Source organism: Musca autumnalis, unplaced genomic scaffold, assembly GCF_047663935.1.
Source record: "Musca autumnalis isolate F117 unplaced genomic scaffold, ASM4766393v1 scaffold_3, whole genome shotgun sequence".
NCBI lineage: Eukaryota > Metazoa > Arthropoda > Insecta > Diptera > Muscidae > Musca > Musca autumnalis.
In genome coordinates, this window is record NW_027411866.1 from 206,504,516 (window position 1) to 206,524,885 (window position 20,370).

The window sequence follows — 20,370 nt, forward strand, 5'->3', positions numbered from 1 at the left end:
ATTTTTTAATTTTTGATTTTGTTTGGCTCAAGGTCAGAAAATAAAAAAACAAATAAGTTTTGTTTTTTATTTTATTTTTATTTTTCCAATATTTCGACCTTCTCCGAAACAAAATCAAGAAGTAATACAGTCCAAAGGTCAACAATAATTCTACGAAAGAATATTTTTTCAGGTAATATGCATGGATTTTAAAGAATATTTTTTTCAGGTAATATAGGCCTGGCATGGATTTTTAAAGAAAAAATGTTCAGGTAATATAGGCCAGCGTGGATTTTTAAAGAATATTTTTTCAGGTAATATAGGCCAGCGTTGGATTTTTAAAGAATATTTTGTCAGGTAATATAGGCCAGCGTGGATTTTTAAAGAATATTTTGTCAGGTAATATAGGCCAGCGTGGATTTTTAAAGAATATTTTGTCAGGTAATATAGGCCACCGTTGTGCAATGGTATGCACACCCGCCTTGCACGCTAAATGTCGTGGGTTCGATTCCCCGGTCAGTCAACATCAAACACTTTTCAACGGTGGCAAAATACCCCTCAGTAATGTTGGCGATATTTTCTGAGCATTTCAGTCTTGTATAACTTTTCCACAAGTGGTGTCTTTAACACGCCATTCGGACTCGGCGATAAACAGTAGGTCCCATATCATTGAGCTAAATATGAATCGGGGTGCACTCATTGATATGAGAGAAGTCTCCCCTGTCCCGCCTGGGATGTTTGTGGAACAATTATTACAGTCGAAATCGCTTATAACGTCGGTCAAGGGACCGACCAAAATCGGACGCTATAAGCGATAGTCGGTATAAACGATATTTATAAAATAGGTGAAATTATATTTTGGGTATAAATACTTTATTTTGTTAAGTAAATAAATAAATTCAATTCATTTTTTTTACTTTATCACGCTATATACATTCGTAGAAATTGCTTAAAAACAAAATAATAAAAATAACGATATTAAATTCATTCTACAACAGATATATTACGATAATATAGGATATGGTTCTATTTAAACTAGCCTCTTATTTTAGTTTGGGTTTTTTAAAGGGTTTCAAAACACATTCTTGGCTTGTAACATCTTCTGAATAAATACATTTTTGAATAGTTTCTACAGCTAGGCACGCCTCTGTCACCTCATCTAACAATAACACGCCATCCAACACATTTAATTTCTTACTTGACAGGATAGTGGATATTTCCCGATTCCGGCAATGCGATTTTAATGATTTTATTACAGCATGGTCCATGGGTAGTAAAACAGATGTGACATTCGGTGGCAAAAATTCTAGCTTAATTGACTACATACAACAAAATATTGAGATAAATTTTTCTTCTTCGTATGGTTCGACGTTACAACCGATAGTAAAATTCAAATATTTCACAAAAACCCGACGTTACAACCGATACGACGTTATAAGCGATGACGTTATAAGCGATATTTATTTATGTGAAATATAAAGGGCAGAAATTCGGGACTTTAGGATTTCGTCGTTATAAACGATATGACGCTATAAACGACGACGTTATAAGCGATTTCGACTGTATTATATTATAATATAGGCCAGCGCGGATTTTTAAAGAATATTTTTTTCGTGTACTATAGGACATCATAGGGGTTTAAACAATATTTGTTCAGGCACTATAGGACAGCGTGGGATTTTAAAGAATATTTTTTTCATGTACTATAGGACAGCATAGGGTTTTAAAGAATATTTTTTCAGGCACTATAGGACAGCGTGGGTTTTTAAAGAATATTTTTAGGCACTATAGCACAGCGTGGATTTTTGAGGTACATTCGACTATTGTGTAAGTGTTTCATTTCAACCCACTGTTCATATTGCTACCAATGGCTATAAGCCACAGACTCCTCATTTAATAGAGGCAATAAAATACTTAGGGTTGGTTACCTTTGTTTGTTGACTTGTTTGTTAATAAGGATGTCCGGAATGTACATACACACACAAATTGGCTTTTAACTCTCTGTGCTTGCCCATTATTGGTAGTTGAAGCTGTTTTGGTTGTAAAACAGTCAATAAAACAACAACAGCAGCTTCAACAACAACCGCTGCCACTACCGCACCGATAGCATCCGTTTAAGGAAAAAAATGCATGGAATAAACAACAAACAAAACAGATCGCAAAAAAACAACCAAAATTGTTTTCAAACTTTATTTTAAACATGCATATAAAAACATTTATGGTAGTTTCTCAAAGTAATCATCTAGAAAAACGCTGAGAATTGTGGTCGGACGCAATGTGTATGGTTTGATAGCTCCATTGTGGCTGTTGGTTGGTCGGTCGATTTTTGCTGCCTGTTCTTTTTTCTTCTGTTTTGTGTGTATGTGCAAACAGTTGAAGTTTTTAATTAAGCCAAATACGAGAGAAGGGATGCATAAAGCAAATAAACTGCATAAAAAGGGCAGCTGCACTCAAAACTGGTCAAAAGCAAGAAAAAGTTAACACTAATTCAGGCATCATTGGTGAATAAATTGCACTTATGCGTACTTCTTCTTCTAGCTGTAACTTTACAAGCTTTTACCTTTTAGTGTTTGATGAAGCTATGTACCTACACCTGCAGGGGTAATATGTTGAGAATGCTATGGCCCTGCTTGTGATGTCCTTCCCATTCCATCGAACTTTATATGAGGCGATAAAAGTGGCCTTATACTTTTTAGGTACTCGCGCCAGTGCATAGACTGGAAAACTGGTAGACTCTACAAAACTTTGCGGAGTCCGTAAAGTTGGATCTTTTCCGGCTTCTTTTCTAATGTAATGGGGTTTTGAACCCACGACTTTTATAGTTTTTGAGAATTGGTACATTGGTATTGACCATCGCAACGTCGGCCCAGAGATCAAATGTAATCGTAATTATCCGAGACCCTCTCCAGAACTGCTAAATCGTCTGAAAATTAATTTGATTAACAGCTGAACGCGTCCGACAGAAAAAATACATAACGAAGGGTTAACAAAAATCAAGTTTGCTTATTTTTGTTTTCAAACTAAATTCTCTTTTTATGCCTTTAAACAGATCACAAAAAATATGCATACTTTTGCAGATTATGGATTTCTATACCCTCCACTATAGCATGATGCAAGGTATATTATGTTTGTTTTTTTCCGTTTGTACCGCATTAAAGTAATCATTTGCAAACTAGAACTTATATACATACATATATTCTTGATCAGGATAAAATTCAATGTGTATAGCCCCCTCGGTACCTCTTGATTTTCGGTGTTTTGAGGATACTAGCTTAATTTTTTGACCGAACTATCAATAAGTTCACATTTTAGGTTCCCAATGTTCAAAAAAAGATGTCCCCAAAAATCGTCAACACAGATCTATGTTTTGGTATAGCCCCCATATAACGGTACCTCCCGATATTCGGTATTTTGAGGATCTTAAATACAATTTTAAACGATCTATCCGTAATTTTCCATTTGAGAGTCTCAGTGGCCACAGAATTTCTACAACCAAAATTGTCAACAGAACTCCATGTTTTGGTACACAGAAAAAAAGCTACCCCGGAAATTTTGTTTAAAAGCTTTATCACTATATTTTTGTCGAATGGCGATAAAATATTACCAATATAGTGGGAAAATGTTTATCAAACATGAAAATGTTACTAGAAAGCGATCACTAAACGATTTCAAACAAATAATTTATTGAAATTTGTTTATGGTTATTAATAAATTTCTGTAGTTAAAATGGTTTTCAACGTTTGTCGCATATTCTCGCTCTCAAGAGCGAGAGAAACAACTTTTTTAGAGCATAAAGAGAGCGCTACAACAACCCGCTTGCAAGATGAAATAGTTCGGTATCGGTAACTCGTCGATTCTTAGGGCAGTAACTAGTTCCACTTTATACCCCTCACAGTGCAATCAACTGTAAACTTTAACATGGGGATGTCACAGGAGGTAGACAATTGACTTTTTATGCATTACCTGTAGATACTATTGTACTAGTTCCAAGTTTACAGTCATATACCAGTATGTTGTTCAAAAAAGTGGTGGATTTAATGTAAGAGTAAATAGTCGCAACTGACGCCTCGTCGTTTACTTGGGGATAAAAAGGTGTCAATTGGTTCCCTTCGCATTACTTTGTGACGATTTGGTACTAGTTCGGCCCAGAATTATATCTGGACTAATTGTGACAATTGAAGAAGATGGCAAATTGTATATTTCCTTCGTATTCCTTTTTTATACCAGAACAATGTGAATAGTAGGTACGAATATGTTCAGTCCATCAGCACTAGCTTCTGTTATTGGATGCTGCATTTATATGTAAGTTGTTAAGAAAATGCAAATGTGAATTATTTATACAAATCGTCGTTAAAGAAAAAAAAATGGTGGGTTTAATATAAGAGTGAATAATCGCAACTGACGTCTCGTCGTTTACTTGCGGGTAAAAAGGTGTCAATTGGTTCCCTTCGCATTACTTAGTGGTCAATTGTGTACTAGTACCACATAGAACTAGTTCTGGACTACTTAAATCACAGCAATTGGAATTTTCATTGCAAGCGGGAATGTGCTGTGTTTTTTTCTTGAGATGTATGTGTCGTTGCTATGTATATTTCAATGCATGGTGATGGAATTTTTGCGGCATGGAGGGATGGTGCGTTTGTGTGGCATTTGGCTTGTTTATTTATTTGTGCTCGGGTGAAGGCGTGTATGTATACAATAAGTTTGTTACTGTTTTTTGTTGCTGATTTTCATTATCCTAACAAACGAAGAGGGAAAGAAAAAAACGGTGTGAGTTCTCATGTTTTTTTCTGTTTGGTGGTTAAGGAAGGCAGATAACATTTTTTAACCATCAGTTTGGTTAATTTTGGCAGTTTCTTTAAAGCAGTCGTTGTATGTGGATCGGTAGTGCAGAAATAAATCTGTGTTTGTGTTTTTTCTTAAAGTAAAGGTGATTTTCAAGTAAATTAAATGGCCAATACATTTTATAATTAAATTCACGAATATGAAAAAGGATAATATGAATATTTTATTGGACAAAGAAGCAACCGCTTGTGATATTGGTAATAAACATTTTATATATTTGAAATATGTATGGATGTACTATTTCTCACATTACAGATACCCATTTTCCGCTGATGATTTTCAATGTGGCAGAAGAATGTGTTTTATTTCTCAACGAGAAGCGTTCAACGATGTTCCCTGTATTTTATATTTAAAAGTGATTTATTTGCTTTTTATTACCCTGTGCTACAGTGAAAATTTGCAGGGGTTCTGATGCATAAATTCGGTATTGTGGGAGTCCATGGAAGACGAAAATACCTTTGGTTTCTTTGGGTCACTTCGTTTTTTGATTTTATAACAGTAAATGTAGTGAAAAACGGGGTTTCTTGGATTTTCAATTTAAAACGGTCATAACTTATTTTTTCCACAACGGACTTTTACAGCTTATTTTTTTATTTAAAAGGTCAAAATCATGTCTTTTGAACAAGCCATAATTTTTCATTGGTTTTCCCCATTTTGTAAAGTTAACTAAATTTCCTTCTTGATAAAAGTAAATTATTACGCAGTTTGGTGTCTTCTGTCACAATTAAATCACTACAACCTAACCATTTCTTACCCGATGTTTAAAAATTATGGCTTGTTCAAAAGACATGATTTTCACCTTTTAAATAAAAAATAATCTCAAAAAGTCCGATGTGGAAAAAAGAAGTTATGTCCGTTTTAAGTTGAAAATCCAAGAAACCAAGTTTTTCACTACATTTACAGTTATAAAATAAAAAAACGAAGTGACCGAAAGAAACCAAAGGTATTTTCGTTTTCCCTGGACTCCTACAAAACTGAATATATGCATCAGAACACCTGCAAAAAAAGTTTGTCAAATTTTGTAGCACAGTGTTATTAATATTAAAGTGTGGCACTAAATAATTATTTTTCTGTTATTAATTATTCCATTCTGTTTTTCTTTCTTTAATCTGTTATTTTTTATGTACCTATGCGTCAGTTGTTGCTTTTGTAGTTGGCATTTCAATTAAATTAATAACCACCACCATTTACAAATTTGTGTATGTATCCTTTTTTGTGGCTTTTGGGTTTGTCTTTAACCAACCAAAAAAAAAAAAAAAACAACAAAATAATTGTAAATAAGAATATTTTTTAATCAAGAAAATATTTTGTTTTTATCAAGCAAATTGTGGAATATTTTGATAAATATTTTTGGCAATATGTCAAATATTTTATCAGTTCAAAAAAAAAAAAAAAAAAAAAATCGTTAAATATTTTAATCAATATTACAATTTTAGTTTTTCAACCTGTATTTTTACTTTTTGATCAATGTTTTTATCGCCGGAAAATCGATACATTTTTGATTGAATATTTTAATTTTTTTATCAAATGGCTACAATTTTTTTCTGTGTATGTCTTTCATGTAACGGTACCTTCAGATTTTCGGTATTTTGAAGATTTTAGCTACGTTTTTTGACCGAACTGCCTGTAATTTGACATTGGAGGTGTGTATGTCTTTCATGTAACGGTACCTTCAGATTTTCGGTATTTTGAAGATTTTAGCTACGTTTTTTGACCGAACTGCCTGTAATTTGACATTGGAGGTTCCAGTGGTCACAAAACATATCTACCAACAATTGTAAAAATAGATCCATGTATTGGTTTTCGGTTTTTTAGGGATTTTAGCTACCATTTTTAACCGGTTCTTGGTGGTCATAACACACCTCTGCTAAAAATGTTGAATGTAGGTAGGTAGGTATATGTTTTGGTATATCCCCCATATAACGGTGTCTCCCGAATTTCGGAATTTTAAGGCTTTTAGCTACATTTCCTTACGTAACCAGCCGTAATTCAAAATTTGAGGTTCCTAATGGTCAAACAATTTCTCCAGCAATAGCTCCCATATAACGTTCCCTCCCGATTTTCGGCATTTCTTGGATTTTATCTTAATTTTTTGACCGACCTACATATAACTTCACATTTGAGGTTCCCAGTGGTCACAAAACTTTTACAACAAAAATTGTCAACATAGGTAAATTTTTTGGTTTTAACCCCATACAACGGTACCTTCCGATTTTCGGTCTTTTGAGGATTTTTATTTTTATCGAACAACCTTTATTTTCACATTTGAGATTTCCAGAGATCATAAAACATGAGATTTCCAGAGATCATAAAACGCTGAAGGTCGTAGGTTCGATTCCCCGGCCAGTCAACATCAATCACTTTTCAACGGTGGCAAATACCCCTCAGTAATGTTTGCGACATTTTCTGAGTTGTTCAGCCTTGTACAACTTCTCTACAAGTGGTGTCTTAAGACACGCCGTTCGGACTCGGCGATAAACAGTAGGTCCCATATCATTGAGCTAATAAGAATCGGGGTGCACTCATTGATATGAGAGAAGTCTCCCTCTGTCCCGCCTGGGATGTTTGTGGAACAATTATAATTATTATGTTTTGGTATAGCTCCAACATAACGTTACCTCCCGATTTTCGGTATTTTGAGGATTTTAGCTTCATTTTTGACCGAACTACCTATAATTTCATATTTGAGGTTCCTAATGGTCACAAAACTTTTACAACAAAAATTGTTAACATAGGTGCTTGTTTTGGTATAACTCCCATATAACGGTACTTTCCGATTTTCGGACTTTTGAGGATTTTATTTTTATCGAACTACCTTTAATTTCACATTTGAGGTTTCCAGTGACCACAAAACATCTACACCAAAAACTGTCAACATAGGTCCATGTTTTGGTAAAGCCCTCATATAATGATACCTTCCGATTTTTGGTCTTTTGAAGATTTTAGCTATATTTTTTGATCGAACTACCTGCAATTTGACATTTGAGGTACCCAGTTGTCACAAAACATCTCTACTGAAAATTGTCAACGCAGGTCCACCCATATAACGGCACATCCCGATTTTCGGTATTTTGAAGATTTTAGCTACATTTCTTGACCGAAGTAGTTGCATTTTACCATTTGAGATTTCTGGTGGTCATAACACCTCTCTACTACAAAATGGTGAATATAGGTAGGTATATGTTTTGGTATATCCCCCATAAACGGTACCTCCCGATAAATTTTATTTTGAGGATTTTCGCTCCATTTTTGTCCGAACTACCTGTTAGTTGAAACTTGAGGTTCCGAGTGGTCACAAAATTTCTCCACCAAAAATTATGTACGTAGATCCACACTTTGATATAACTCCCATATAAAGGTGCAGCCCGATTCAAAATACTCTGAGATACATTTTCTGACCTAATTTATGCATTTGGGGTAACCGTGATTATAAAATATATCCACCTTAAATTGCAGATAAGAAAAAACTAGTAAAAAAGGAGTGGACCTATAAGCACTACCTTCGAATTTCATCTAATATTCGATGAAATATTACAATATCGAAAGTGTGGACGAACGCAGTATTCGGTTCGAGCCAATACATATGGTGCCATACAGGTTTTTACACTTTTCGGACTGTTTTCTCAAGAAGTATGGACTTGCCCCAGAAAAAAACTTTTACTGTCGTAATTGAGGCAGCGAATGCAAGTTGCTTCAACAAAAATCAAAGCGATTCAAGAGCAGGTCTTAAAGTGAATTTATCCAATATTTTGTGTGGGAGGTATCCGAAGTAGTGGACAAATATAGTTCATATGCGAATCTGATCTATATCTGTTAGATATATCAGGATGTGCAACGCATGGACCGAATAGGTCACTCCCATCAAGAGTTATCGTGCGCGCAAACTTTCCGAACATTTTTGAACTTTTGTGGGGGAGGTACCTGAAAGAGTGGACCGATATGGCATATCTTCAAACTTTAACCAAGTTTGCACAACATATTACGAAGGCCACATTTTGGATCGAATCGGTACATCTGTTCGAGAGTTCTATTGCGTTCCAACCACTACACACTGTGCCATTGTAGGTTTTTGCACCTTTCAGGCTATTTTCTCAAGAAGTATGGACTTGCCCCTGATGAAACTTGTGAATACAAGTTGCTACAACAAAAATCAAAGCGATTCGAGAGCAGGTCCTAAACTGAACTTTTCCAAAATTTTGTGTGGGAGGTAACAGATAGAGTGGATTGATTGAGTCCATATTGGGACCACATCTAAGTCTGGTAGAAATTTCATGATGTGCAAAATATGGATCAAATCGGTTACTTCCTTTAGGAGTTATCGTGCTCACAAACTTTCCGAACATTTCCAAACTTTTATAGGGGAAGTACCGGAAGGAGTGGACCGATATAACCCATCTTCGAACTTTCACTAAGTTTGGACAAAATATTACGAAAGCCAAATTTTGGACCAAATCGAATGAGCCGTTCGAGAGTTATCGTGCGCTCCAGCCAGCCAGACAGACAGACGGACGGACATGGCTAAATCAACTCCAAATTGTCTGAAACACATTTGGTCCAAACATACTTGGGGTCTAAAACCATTCTTTCGATGAGGGACATTTTGTCCGTATGAATGCTGAGGATATAAAAAACTAATTATTCTATTTTAGTTCAGAATATTGATGATGGTGCAGGGTATAAAAAATTCGGCCCGGCCGAACTTAAGTATGGTTTATTTGTTTAAATTAATTTCATTTGATTGAAGTTTTTTCCGCATGTGGAAAATTAGTATGCCTGGCTGTTCATGTTGTTGTTATGCATCTTTTTGAAATTTTTGTTGTTGCATGACGGTGCTTGGTTACGTACAAAAAAAAAAAAAACGGAATGTATGAAAAAGTTTTTTCTTTTTCAAATTCAAGGATTTCAATGAATTTTATTTTCAATAAAACAAAAAATTCTTTCTATGATTGAGGGATGTGGTTGTGAGCGAGTAGTAGTTGATATTCTGAGAAATGATGCAAAGCAATACTCTTAATGTGATTCTAGTGAATAATATGTGAATTCCCATGAAATATGGCTTGCATATTGTAATACGCAAAGTGTAGCAGTACTTACCTCTCCCTTTTCCGTGTCTGGCATACCATTCGAGGTATAGAACTGAACTCCTGGCTGATTACTGGCAATTTCAAGCCAACGTCCATTGGCGGGATAAACGGCTCTGTTTCGTGGAATAAAACAAAAATTCAATACATTGAAATATTTTTTGTTTAAATATCAATAAAATATGAATATTATTTAAATATGAATATAATAAAGTAATTTACAACGAATCCTTTGGAATAACGAATCATGTAAATATTTTAATATACCATGCTCAGTTATACACAAACATTTTAAACTTACTTGGCTATTAAATTGATACGATTGCCATCGTAATTTTTATCAGCACAATAATTATCATCATAACCATTGGTGGGTAGCAAAGCTTTAATGCCATCACCCAACTTGGTCAACTGCCTTAGATCATAGGCACTACCTTGGACAGATGTAAAATTGCCAGTTGGTATAGAATCAGCATCCGTTTCAGTTATTTTATCAGCGTTAATCATAACCTCGTGTTCATAAACGGCTTCCTTGCCAGCTGCCTGCAATTAAATTGAAAGAAATAAAAACCAATTAAATTCCTTCCCCTTCTATCGCTGTCATCAACTCTGCATTTTAATTAGGTAATTAAATGTGGGTGTAGTATGAACAAGAAGATACCGTTTATTATGACAGGTGTCAAATTTCAAATATTTTCGGCAATTAATGTCTTCGAAATTTAGTTGTGGCATCAATTTTGTGGCATTACTTAGACATTGTTGTGGTTGCGGACACGTGTCTTTTGCCACACTTGTGGTTTACAGGATAAAGTAGTCTGCAGGTATTTTTGTTCATAATTTTGGCGTAAATAGATGCTCAAGGATTATTTTATGTGCGGTTTACTGCTTACGCTGTTAGTTTTTTTTAACCCCAAAATAATTGTTACCAATTAAAGTTCCTACAATAGTGTTACTATCTGACTTACTTGACACGGTGCGCCTGAACCAACTTTAAATGGAAGGTGCTTACACCTGGGAAGTTTTTGCGGATTCTGAAACTACAATGTTCATAGATGAGAAAAATCAAAAAATCGCCGGAGGTTTTTTTAAATAAATCGTGGTCAAATATCACATTTTTAGGAGTTTTAGGGATTTTACGACTTTGCTTGGAAACAGCTAGTCCTATCGAAATTTGATTTGAAAAAATGTTGTAGCTGGGAAAATTCTCGAAAAGACTGACCTTTATAACTTTTTCCTAGGTTTTACCATTTTTGAGATATAGAAGTTAAAATTTGGTTAATTCACTCACTGTACCGCCTCCTTATAAAACAATGTCGTGCCTGCCATGTCCCAATTTCCCGAATGTATCTTAAAAATGGTACAAACTAGGAAAACTTACGAAAGCCAATCGTAAAGAGAATTGTCACAGGTAGAAGATTTTCTCTAGTCACATTTTGATAAGACTTGCTGTTTTAGAGCAAAACCGTGAAAACCTACAAAAAAACAACAAAAATTCCTACAATATTGTTATTACCTGACTTACTTGACACTGTGCGCCTGAACCAACATTAAATGGAAGGTGCTTACACCTGGGAAGTTTTTGTGGATTCTAAAACTACAAAGTTCATAGATGAGAAAAATCAAAAAATCGCCGGAGGGATTTTTAAATAAATCGCGGTCAAATATCAAAATTTTAGTGTTTTTTTAGGTTTCACGATTTTACTTAGAAACTGCTAGTCCTATCGAAATGGGATTTGAGAAAATGTTGTAGCTGGGACAATTTTCTAAAAGACTGACCTTCATAACTGTTTCCTAGGTTTTACCATTTTTGAGATATAGAAGTTCAAATTGGGTTAATGTACTCACTGTATCGCCTCCTTATAAAACAATGTCGTGACTGCAATGTCCCAATTTAGACGAATGTATCTAAAAATGGTACAACCTAGGAAAACTTACGAAAGCCAATCTTGAAGTGAATTTTTTCAGCTAGAAGATTATCTCCAGTCACATTTCGATAAGACTTGCTGTTTTCGAGGAAGATTTTTGAGATAAAGAAGTTCAAATTGGGTTAATGCACTCACTGTACCGCCTCCTTATAAAACAATGTCGTGACTGCAATGACCCAATGTCCCCCAATGCATCTAAAAAATGGTACAACCTAGGAAAACTTACGAAAGCCAATATTGAAGAAAATTTTCACAGCTAGAAGATTTTCTCTAGTCACATTTCCATAAGACTTGCTGTTTTCGAGCAGAATCGTGAAAACCTACAAAAAACAAGTAAAAAAGTATCAGTCGGCTTTGTCGACAGCGATATACCCTCAGCTTATGTGAATTGAAACTTTAATCTAGGGACAGATCGAATGTATTTAAGGTATTCTCAGAATTTTGTGGCCGTTTTTGGACATTTGAACTTGCAGACAAAAAATGTGGATTAGGATTAAAGTTACGCAGGAGATATTTGAAGGAAAGTTCATTATAGAAGTGGATCTTATTTAGGGAGTCATATCTTTTTGAAAGATATCGCGTTCACTAGTCATTTCAGTGGGTCATTGTATAACTTTTAGACCAGTACGCCATGAAGCACGGACTTGTCCATGCAAAACATAATATCCCTGCAAACAGGAAAACAACGAACAGCATCGGTCTACATTTCCAAAGGATCTTCGAACAAACCCCAAACTCAACTTAGACACAAGTGTTGAAATTTTGTGGGGGCGGTACCCTAAGTCGAGGACCGATATGGGACATTTTAGAATTTAAACTAAATATGGACAAAATATTAGTAGATCCGAAGTTTGGACCAAATTGGTTGCCCCGTTCAGAGATATCGTGCATACAATTTTAGGGACATTTTTTAAATGTTGGGGGGAAGTACCGGATTTTGTGCACCGGTATTGCCCATCTTAGCACTGAATCTAAGTTTGGACAAAATGTGACGAAGGCCAAATTTTGGACCAACTCGGTTGAACAGTTCGAGAGTTATCGTTCTCTCCAGCCACTACCCAGCAAAATAAGTTGGAAGTTGTGCAATGCAGACTAGTTCTTTCACGACAAGTTTTCATGCAGTTCAAACGCAGTCGTGAAAAAGGCACTCCGTTCGATACATTTTACAAGCAGTTGCTTAGTGATCCCTAGCAAGCAAGCCAATTTGTAGATACCTACAACTACAGAATTTTGTCAAAGATAGAAAAAATGTGCATCAATTTCTAAAATGTTTGTATAAAATAACAAATACAAGCAAAAGCTGGGAACATTTTTACCGTAAGTCAGGAGAAGCAAATTTCCTAATGAAGTGCTGTTGGAGTACTTGTCGAAATCTCAACTGGTGATGGAAAGACAATACAAGAACCACTTTAGCAGATGAAGCAAAAACATTTCAGTTTGGATTAAATGTAGAGCGGGCGAAACAAACTCAGTTGCGATTGAATTTAATGAAGAAATTTCATAATCTGTGTTAATGTAACAAAGTTATTATTATTCTTGTTTTACATAAACAATAAATCCTTTTTATTTATTTTGGGATAGTTTGCAATGGCTTGCATTTTTATTGCATCTTTGAATTGCATAAAAACACATTCCGAAGAGTGCCTTTAAATTCAATCCAAAGCACTGCATCAAAACACGTGCTTTCGATGCAAATTGGACTGCATCATATTTTACCCTAAAGGGTTAGTTAAAATGCGATTCCAGAGGGTTAGTTAAAATGCAGTGCTAATGGATGGATCATGAGTGAAAATGCATAATTTGATGCACTTCCAGATCACTTGTACATATGATTTAACTGCATCTTTGGAGGCAAACATTTTGCTGCGTACATATGAAGCCATAGGTTTTTTTACACCTTTCGGGTTGTTTTTCAAGAAGTATTGACTTGCCCCTGAAAAAAATTTTTACCGTCGTAATGGAGGCAGCGAATACAAGCTGCTTTAGTAAAAATCAAAGTGATTCGCGTGCATGTCTTAATTTAAACTTATACGAAATTTTGTGTGGGAGGTACCCGAAGGAGTGGACAAATATAGTCCATATTCGAACCTGTTCTATATCTGGTAGATATATTAGGATGTGTAAAGTATGGACCAAATCGATCACTTACTTCAAAAGTTATCGTGCGCACAATTTTTCGGGACATTTTTGAACTTTTGTAGGGGAGGTACCTGAAGGAACTTAAACAAAGCTTGGACAAAATATTTCGAAGGCCAAATTTTGGACCGAATCGGCAGATCCGTTCGAGAGTTATCTTGCGCTCCAACCATTACACACGGTGCCATTGTAGTTTTTTTTTGCACCTTTTAGGCAATTTTCTCAGGAATAATGGACTTGCCCCTGATGAAACTTGCACTGTCGTATGGGGGCAGTGAATACAAGTTGTTACAACAAAAATCAAAACGTTTGGCGACCAGGCGCTAAACTGAACTTTTCTGAAATTTTGAGTGGGATGTACCCGAAGGAGTGTACCGATTGAGGCCATATTGAAACCTCATCTAAGTCTGGTAAAAATCCACGATTAATGCTCTGCTAGGTAATGAAAAAATATTCTTTAAAAATCCACGATTAATGCTCTGCTAGGTAATGAAAAAATATTCTTTAAAAGTCCACGATTAATGCTCTGCTAGGTAATGAAAAAATATTCTTTAAAAATCCACGATTAATGCTCTGCTAGGTAATGAAAAAATATTCTTTAAAAGTCCACGATTAATGCTCTGCTAGGTAATGAAAAAATATTCTTTAAAAATCCACGATTAATGCTCTGCTAGGTAATGAAAAAATATTCTTTAAAAATCCACGATTAATGCTCTGCTAGGTAATGAAAAAATATTCGTTAAAAATCCACGATTAATGCTCTGCTAGGTAATGAAAAAATATCCTTTAAAAATCCACGATTAATGCTCTGCTAGGTAATGAAAAAATATTCTTTAAAAATCCACGATTAATGCTCTGCTAGGTAATGAAAAATATTCTTTAAAAATCCAGGATTAATGCTCTGCTAGGTAATGAAAAAATATTCTTTAAAAATCCACGATTAATGCTCTGCTAGGTAATGAAAAATATTCTTTAAAAATCCACGATTAATGCTCTGCTAGGTAATGAAAAAATATTCTTTAAAAATCCACGATTAATGCTCTGCTAGGTAATGAAAAAATATTCTTTAAAAATCCACGATTAATGCTCTGCTAGGTAATGAAAAAATATTCTTTAAAAATCCACGATTAATGCTCTGCTAGGTAATGAACAAATATTCTTTAAAAATCTACGATTAATGCTCTGCTAGGTAATGAAAAAATATTCTTTAAACATCCACGATTAATGCTCTGCTAGGTAATGAAAAAATATTCTTTAAAAATCCACGATTAATGCTCTGCTAGGTAATGAAAAAATATTCTTTAAAAATCCACGATTAATGCTCTGCTAGGTAATGAAAAAATATTCTTTAAAAATCCACGATTAATGCTCTGCTAGGTAATGAAAAAATATTCTTTATATATATATATATATATATATATATATATATATATATATATATATATTAATATTCAGTGTGCAAAGTATGGATCAAATCGGTCACTACCTTTAAGAGTTATCGTTCGCACAATTTTTCCAAATATTTTCGAACTTTTGTGGGGGAGGTACTGGAAAAAGAGGACCGATATGCCTCATCTTCGAAATTAAACTAAGTTTGGACAAAATATTACGAGGGCCAAATTTTGGAACAAATCGGCTGATCCGTTCAAGAGTTAACGTGCGCACCAGCCAGACAGACAGACGTTAGCATAAAGGCAGAGGGTATAAAAAACTAACAAGAAAGAACGCCATTAAGTTCGGCCAGGCTGAACTTGTTATACCCTCCACCACGAGTTGTAATGAAGTAAAATGGAACAATTAGTTTCCTTTCGTTTAGGAAGAAAACTAAATACCACCAACAAAGACTAAATACCAAATTTCAGTCATTTCGGTGGGTTGCTGTGGCCACAACCTTCAATATACCGAAAATCGGGAGGTAACGTTCTACGGGGGCTATATGAAGACGTTGGAGGTACCGTTCTATGGGGCTATATGAAGGCGTGGAATATATCGACAAATTTCAAGTGGAAAGTTTTATGACCGAAGACTTAATACAAAATTTGAGCTACCTCTATATGAAGGCGTGGACCTATAACAACAAATTTATGGGAGAAAGTTTTGAAAGTTTGATACACCCAAAGAAGACTAAGTTCCAAATTTCAGCCAATCGGTACCGTTCTATTGGGGGCTATATCAAAACGTGCTCATTTTCAATACCAAACATCCTAGGAGTCATATAAGCTTATACTACTATCTATCTTAAAAATTCCGAGCTGTAACTTGCAGACGGGCATGGTTATATCGACTTAGAATTTTACTCTGAACAAGAATATATATGGTAAATTTCAAATTTCCTTTACAATTGCAACGAAAAAAAAAAAATAAAAAATTTTTTGCTAGCACATTCACGATTTTTGGTACATAGGCTAAGAAAAATATCGTGGTTTCAAATCTGTTCGCGTTCACAAAATTGGAGGGGGGTTTTATTCCCTTATAAAGAAAAATATTTAAAAATTCACTTTGTGTTGTAATACCAAAATGTATATCAAGCTTTTTGTAGAAAATTAACTTATGTTGAAACTAAGGTATGGGGTATTGTAACTCGCGATCAGTTTTACTATACCATAACTTTTGACCGCATTTCGGTAAAATAAACTGTTTTAGCCCGATTCACCGAGGGGTTTCTTAAAATAATAAATTGAGCGGAAGCTGTGGTCGTACTAATGTAAAACAAGTAAAAAAGTATCAGTCGGCTTTGCCGACAGAGATATACCCTCAGCCTGTGTATATTGAAACAATTTTTTTCCCAAAAAACGCATGTATTTAGGGAATTTTGGGCGTTTGAACTGACAAAAATGTTGATTAGGATTAGAGATCAAAAGTTTTGCGGAGGAGATACTAAAAAGAATGGATCTCCAGCCACTACATATGGTACCATAGGGGTTTTTTACAACTTCAGGGATGTTTGCTCAAGAAGTATGGGCTTGCCCCTGAAACAACTTTTACCATCGCAATTGAGGCATCGAATGCAAGTTGGTTCAACAAAAATCAAAGTGATTCGAAAGCAGGTCTTAAAGTGACCATGTATCCGAAATTTTGTGTGGGAGGTACCGGATGGAGTGGACAAATATAGTCCATATTTGAACCTGATCTACAGTCTGTCGCAAAAGTTAGTATACACCGTTGAAACCAAAATGTATTAGGGATAAATATCACTATAACTTATTGAAAACAACAAACAATTAGTTTTATTTGATAGACAAGAAGGTTGTCTTCCGTAATATTAATTAAAAGTGCGCAATATTTGCATACATTAGCAAATGTACGGTTCGAATCCCAAAAAGACCAAAATTTATGTCGCAAAAGTTAGTATACAATGGAGAATCCTCATGGAACTGTGTAAAAAATTCTTGATATTTTTGAACAAAATGAAGCTAAATCTGTACTTAATAACATAAAGAGTATATTAATTGGTTTTAATGACAGTTATAGTACTTATAGTGACAAGTCCAACGTACACTGGGTCGTAAAATCCACAAAAATTTGTCATCTACAAATACAACAACTGTAGCGACAAAATTCCGGGTGTTATGTCCTGTTTATGGATTCTAAAGCCATAAAATGCTCAGAAAAGCTCTAAAGTTTCAATATGGGGTGATCTTGATCGAGTTTCGGCTTGTCCTGTTTGAAAAAACGGGAATTTCTTGAAGGAAACCCATACTATTGAGGTCATTGTCCTTTTGAAACATGTAATAATCCTTAATCCTTACATATAAGGACTGTCCTTTTGAGTTAATTTTCTCACAAATGTTGCCCCTTTTCATATTGCCACCAAAAGTTAATAGTAGGAGAACTTCAAGGTCCGTTGTAAGCCCTACAGTTAAACTGTCCTACCGGCCTTTTAGCAGTATCGAACATGCTTATCATATCCCTAGTGTCTAATGTACTACTAATGTCTAATGAACTACTTCTAACTGATCCATTTAGTTGTATTTTGGTCCTAAGTGAAGCGAACACAGCTTTTCAGAACGTTGTTGCACAATCCATGCGTTATAACAGCTGAGAAAGCTCTGTATTAAAATCTTTAATGAGCTATCATATCCTTCTGTGGTGGTGGAGTATTACTGTAGAACTTACACCCGAACTTGAGGTTCTCCTACTATTTGTTTTTGGTGGGAATGTGAAAAGGTAAATAACTTGTGAGAAAATTAACTGAAAAGGAAAGTCCTTATGTGTAAGGATTAAGGATTATTACACGTTTCAAAAGGACAACGGCCTCAAAAGTATGGGTTTCCTTCAAGAAGTTCCCGTTTTTTCAAACAGGACAAGCCGAAACTCGATCAAGATCACCCAATATTGGAAATATAGAGCTTTTCTGAGCTTTAGAATCCATAAACAGGACATAACACCCGGAACTTTGTCGGTACAGTTGTTGTATTTGCAGATGACCAATTTTTGTGGATTTTACGACCCAGTGTACGTTGGACTTGTCACTATAAGTACTATAACTGCCATTAAAACCAATTAATATACTCTTTATGATCTTAAGTACAGATTTAGTTTCATTTTGTTCAAAAATATCAAGAATATTTTACACAGTTCCACGAGGATTCTCAGTTGTATACTAACTTTTGCGACATAAATGTTGGTCTTTTTGGGATTCGAACCCTACATTTGCTAATGTATGCAAATATTGCGCCCTTTTAATTGTTATTACGGAAGACAACCTTCTTGTCTATCAAATAAAACTAATTGTTTGTTGTTTTCAATAAGTTATAGTGATATTTATCTCTAATACATTTTGGTTTCATCAGTGTATACTAACTTTTGCGACAGACTGTATATCTGGTAGATATATTAGGATGTGTAAAGTATGGTCCAATTCGACCACTCTCTTCAAGAGTTTATCGTACGCACAATTTTTCCGAACATTTTTGAACTTTTGTGGGGGAGTTACCTGAAGGAGTGGACCGATATGGCTTATCTTCGAACTTAAACTATGTTTGGACAAAATATTACTAAGGCCAAACTTTGGACCGAATCGGCAGACCTGTTCGAGAGTTATTATGCCCTCCAACCTCCTCACACGGTGTCATAGGGATTTTTTGCAACTTTCAGGTATTTTCTCAGGAAGTATGGACTTGCCCCTGATGAAACTTATACCGTCGTATGGAGGGCAGTCAATACTAGTTGCTAAAGCAAAAATCAAAGCGATTCGAGAGATGATCCTAAACTGAACTTTTCCAAATTTTTGTGTGTGGGAGGTACCCGACGAAGTGGACCGATTGAGTCCATATTAAAACCTGATCTAAGTCTGGTACACGCTCCACGATGGGCAAAGTATGGACCAAATCGGTTACTCTCTTCAAGAGTTATCGTGCGCACAAATTTTCCGAACATTTTCGAACTTTTGTGGGGGAGGTACCGGAAGGAGTGGACCGATATAGCTCATCTTCCAACTTAAACTAAGTTTGGGCAAAATATTACGAAAGCCAAAATTTGAACCGAATCGGTCCATCCGTTCGAGAGTTATCGTGCGCTCCAGCCAGCCAGACAGGCGGACGGACATTGCTCAATCGACTCCAAATTGTCTGAAACACATTTCGTCCAAACATACTTGGGGTCTTAAATCATTATTTCGATGAGGCACATTTTGCCCGTATGAAAGTGTATATACCCTCGTTAGCATAAATGCTGAGGGTATAAAAATCGGAAAAAATCGTTGAAACAAACGAGTTTCTTTATGTTATTTTCCAATTGGTGGTTTTACAACACAATGTAGAGCTTAATGCTCAAAGGAGAAGTTAAAGAGTACACTTCAGAGTTGAAGTATCTAATGTATGATTTTTTAATATATCCACTGTATCTACCTCAAACGGATGCTGACATTTTGAAACCTGAAAAATGGGTTTTTTGAATTTTTGCTCTAATCGGGACGCGCAGCTGGATTTCCCTAAAAGCTTGTTATTTGATTGTAGTACTCGCGATTTCGCATTTTTTAATGTATAACATGAGGGTGTAGCCCTCACAGGATCACAGTAATCTGCGCCCAAACACGAAATTTTTGTGCGTAAATTTTTCTCAAAAACCTATTTTTTTGGTTTAAAATTTACAAACTTCATTCGATTTCCGTTGAAACCCGCGTAAATTTAGTTTTTTTACGTTCGGAATCTAGCAAGCCACGACGCGCACAAACCCACCCACTAGATCGGCGGATATGATACACCTCAAATTTCTAAAATTTGCAAAAAATTATTTTGAAAATATCGCGTATTAAAACGCGTTTTGGATGTGTCAGTTCTACTTAAATAAGTAGATCGATACGCGTGTTTAAACTGCGCGAAAACAGATATTTAAAAACTCTCGTAAATCCAGAGATATACTAGATTTTTTCTAAAAATTGAGTGGGATGCTACATCCACGGT

The 20,370-nt window shown here is 35.2% G+C and overlaps 1 protein-coding gene across 1 annotated transcript in view; it reads right to left on the minus strand.

Moving 5' to 3' along the window:
- Positions 1-20,370, minus strand: part of LOC141398769 (galactose mutarotase) — a 106,208-nt gene that overhangs the window by 14,939 nt on the left and 70,899 nt on the right. Inside the window, exons 4-5 of the mRNA XM_073976420.1 lie at positions 10,207-10,448; positions 9,919-10,021 (exon numbers count right to left, since the gene is read on the minus strand). Of these exons, the coding sequence (XP_073832521.1) occupies positions 9,919-10,021; positions 10,207-10,448 (345 nt within the window). The remainder of the gene's footprint in view (positions 1-9,918; positions 10,022-10,206; positions 10,449-20,370) is intronic.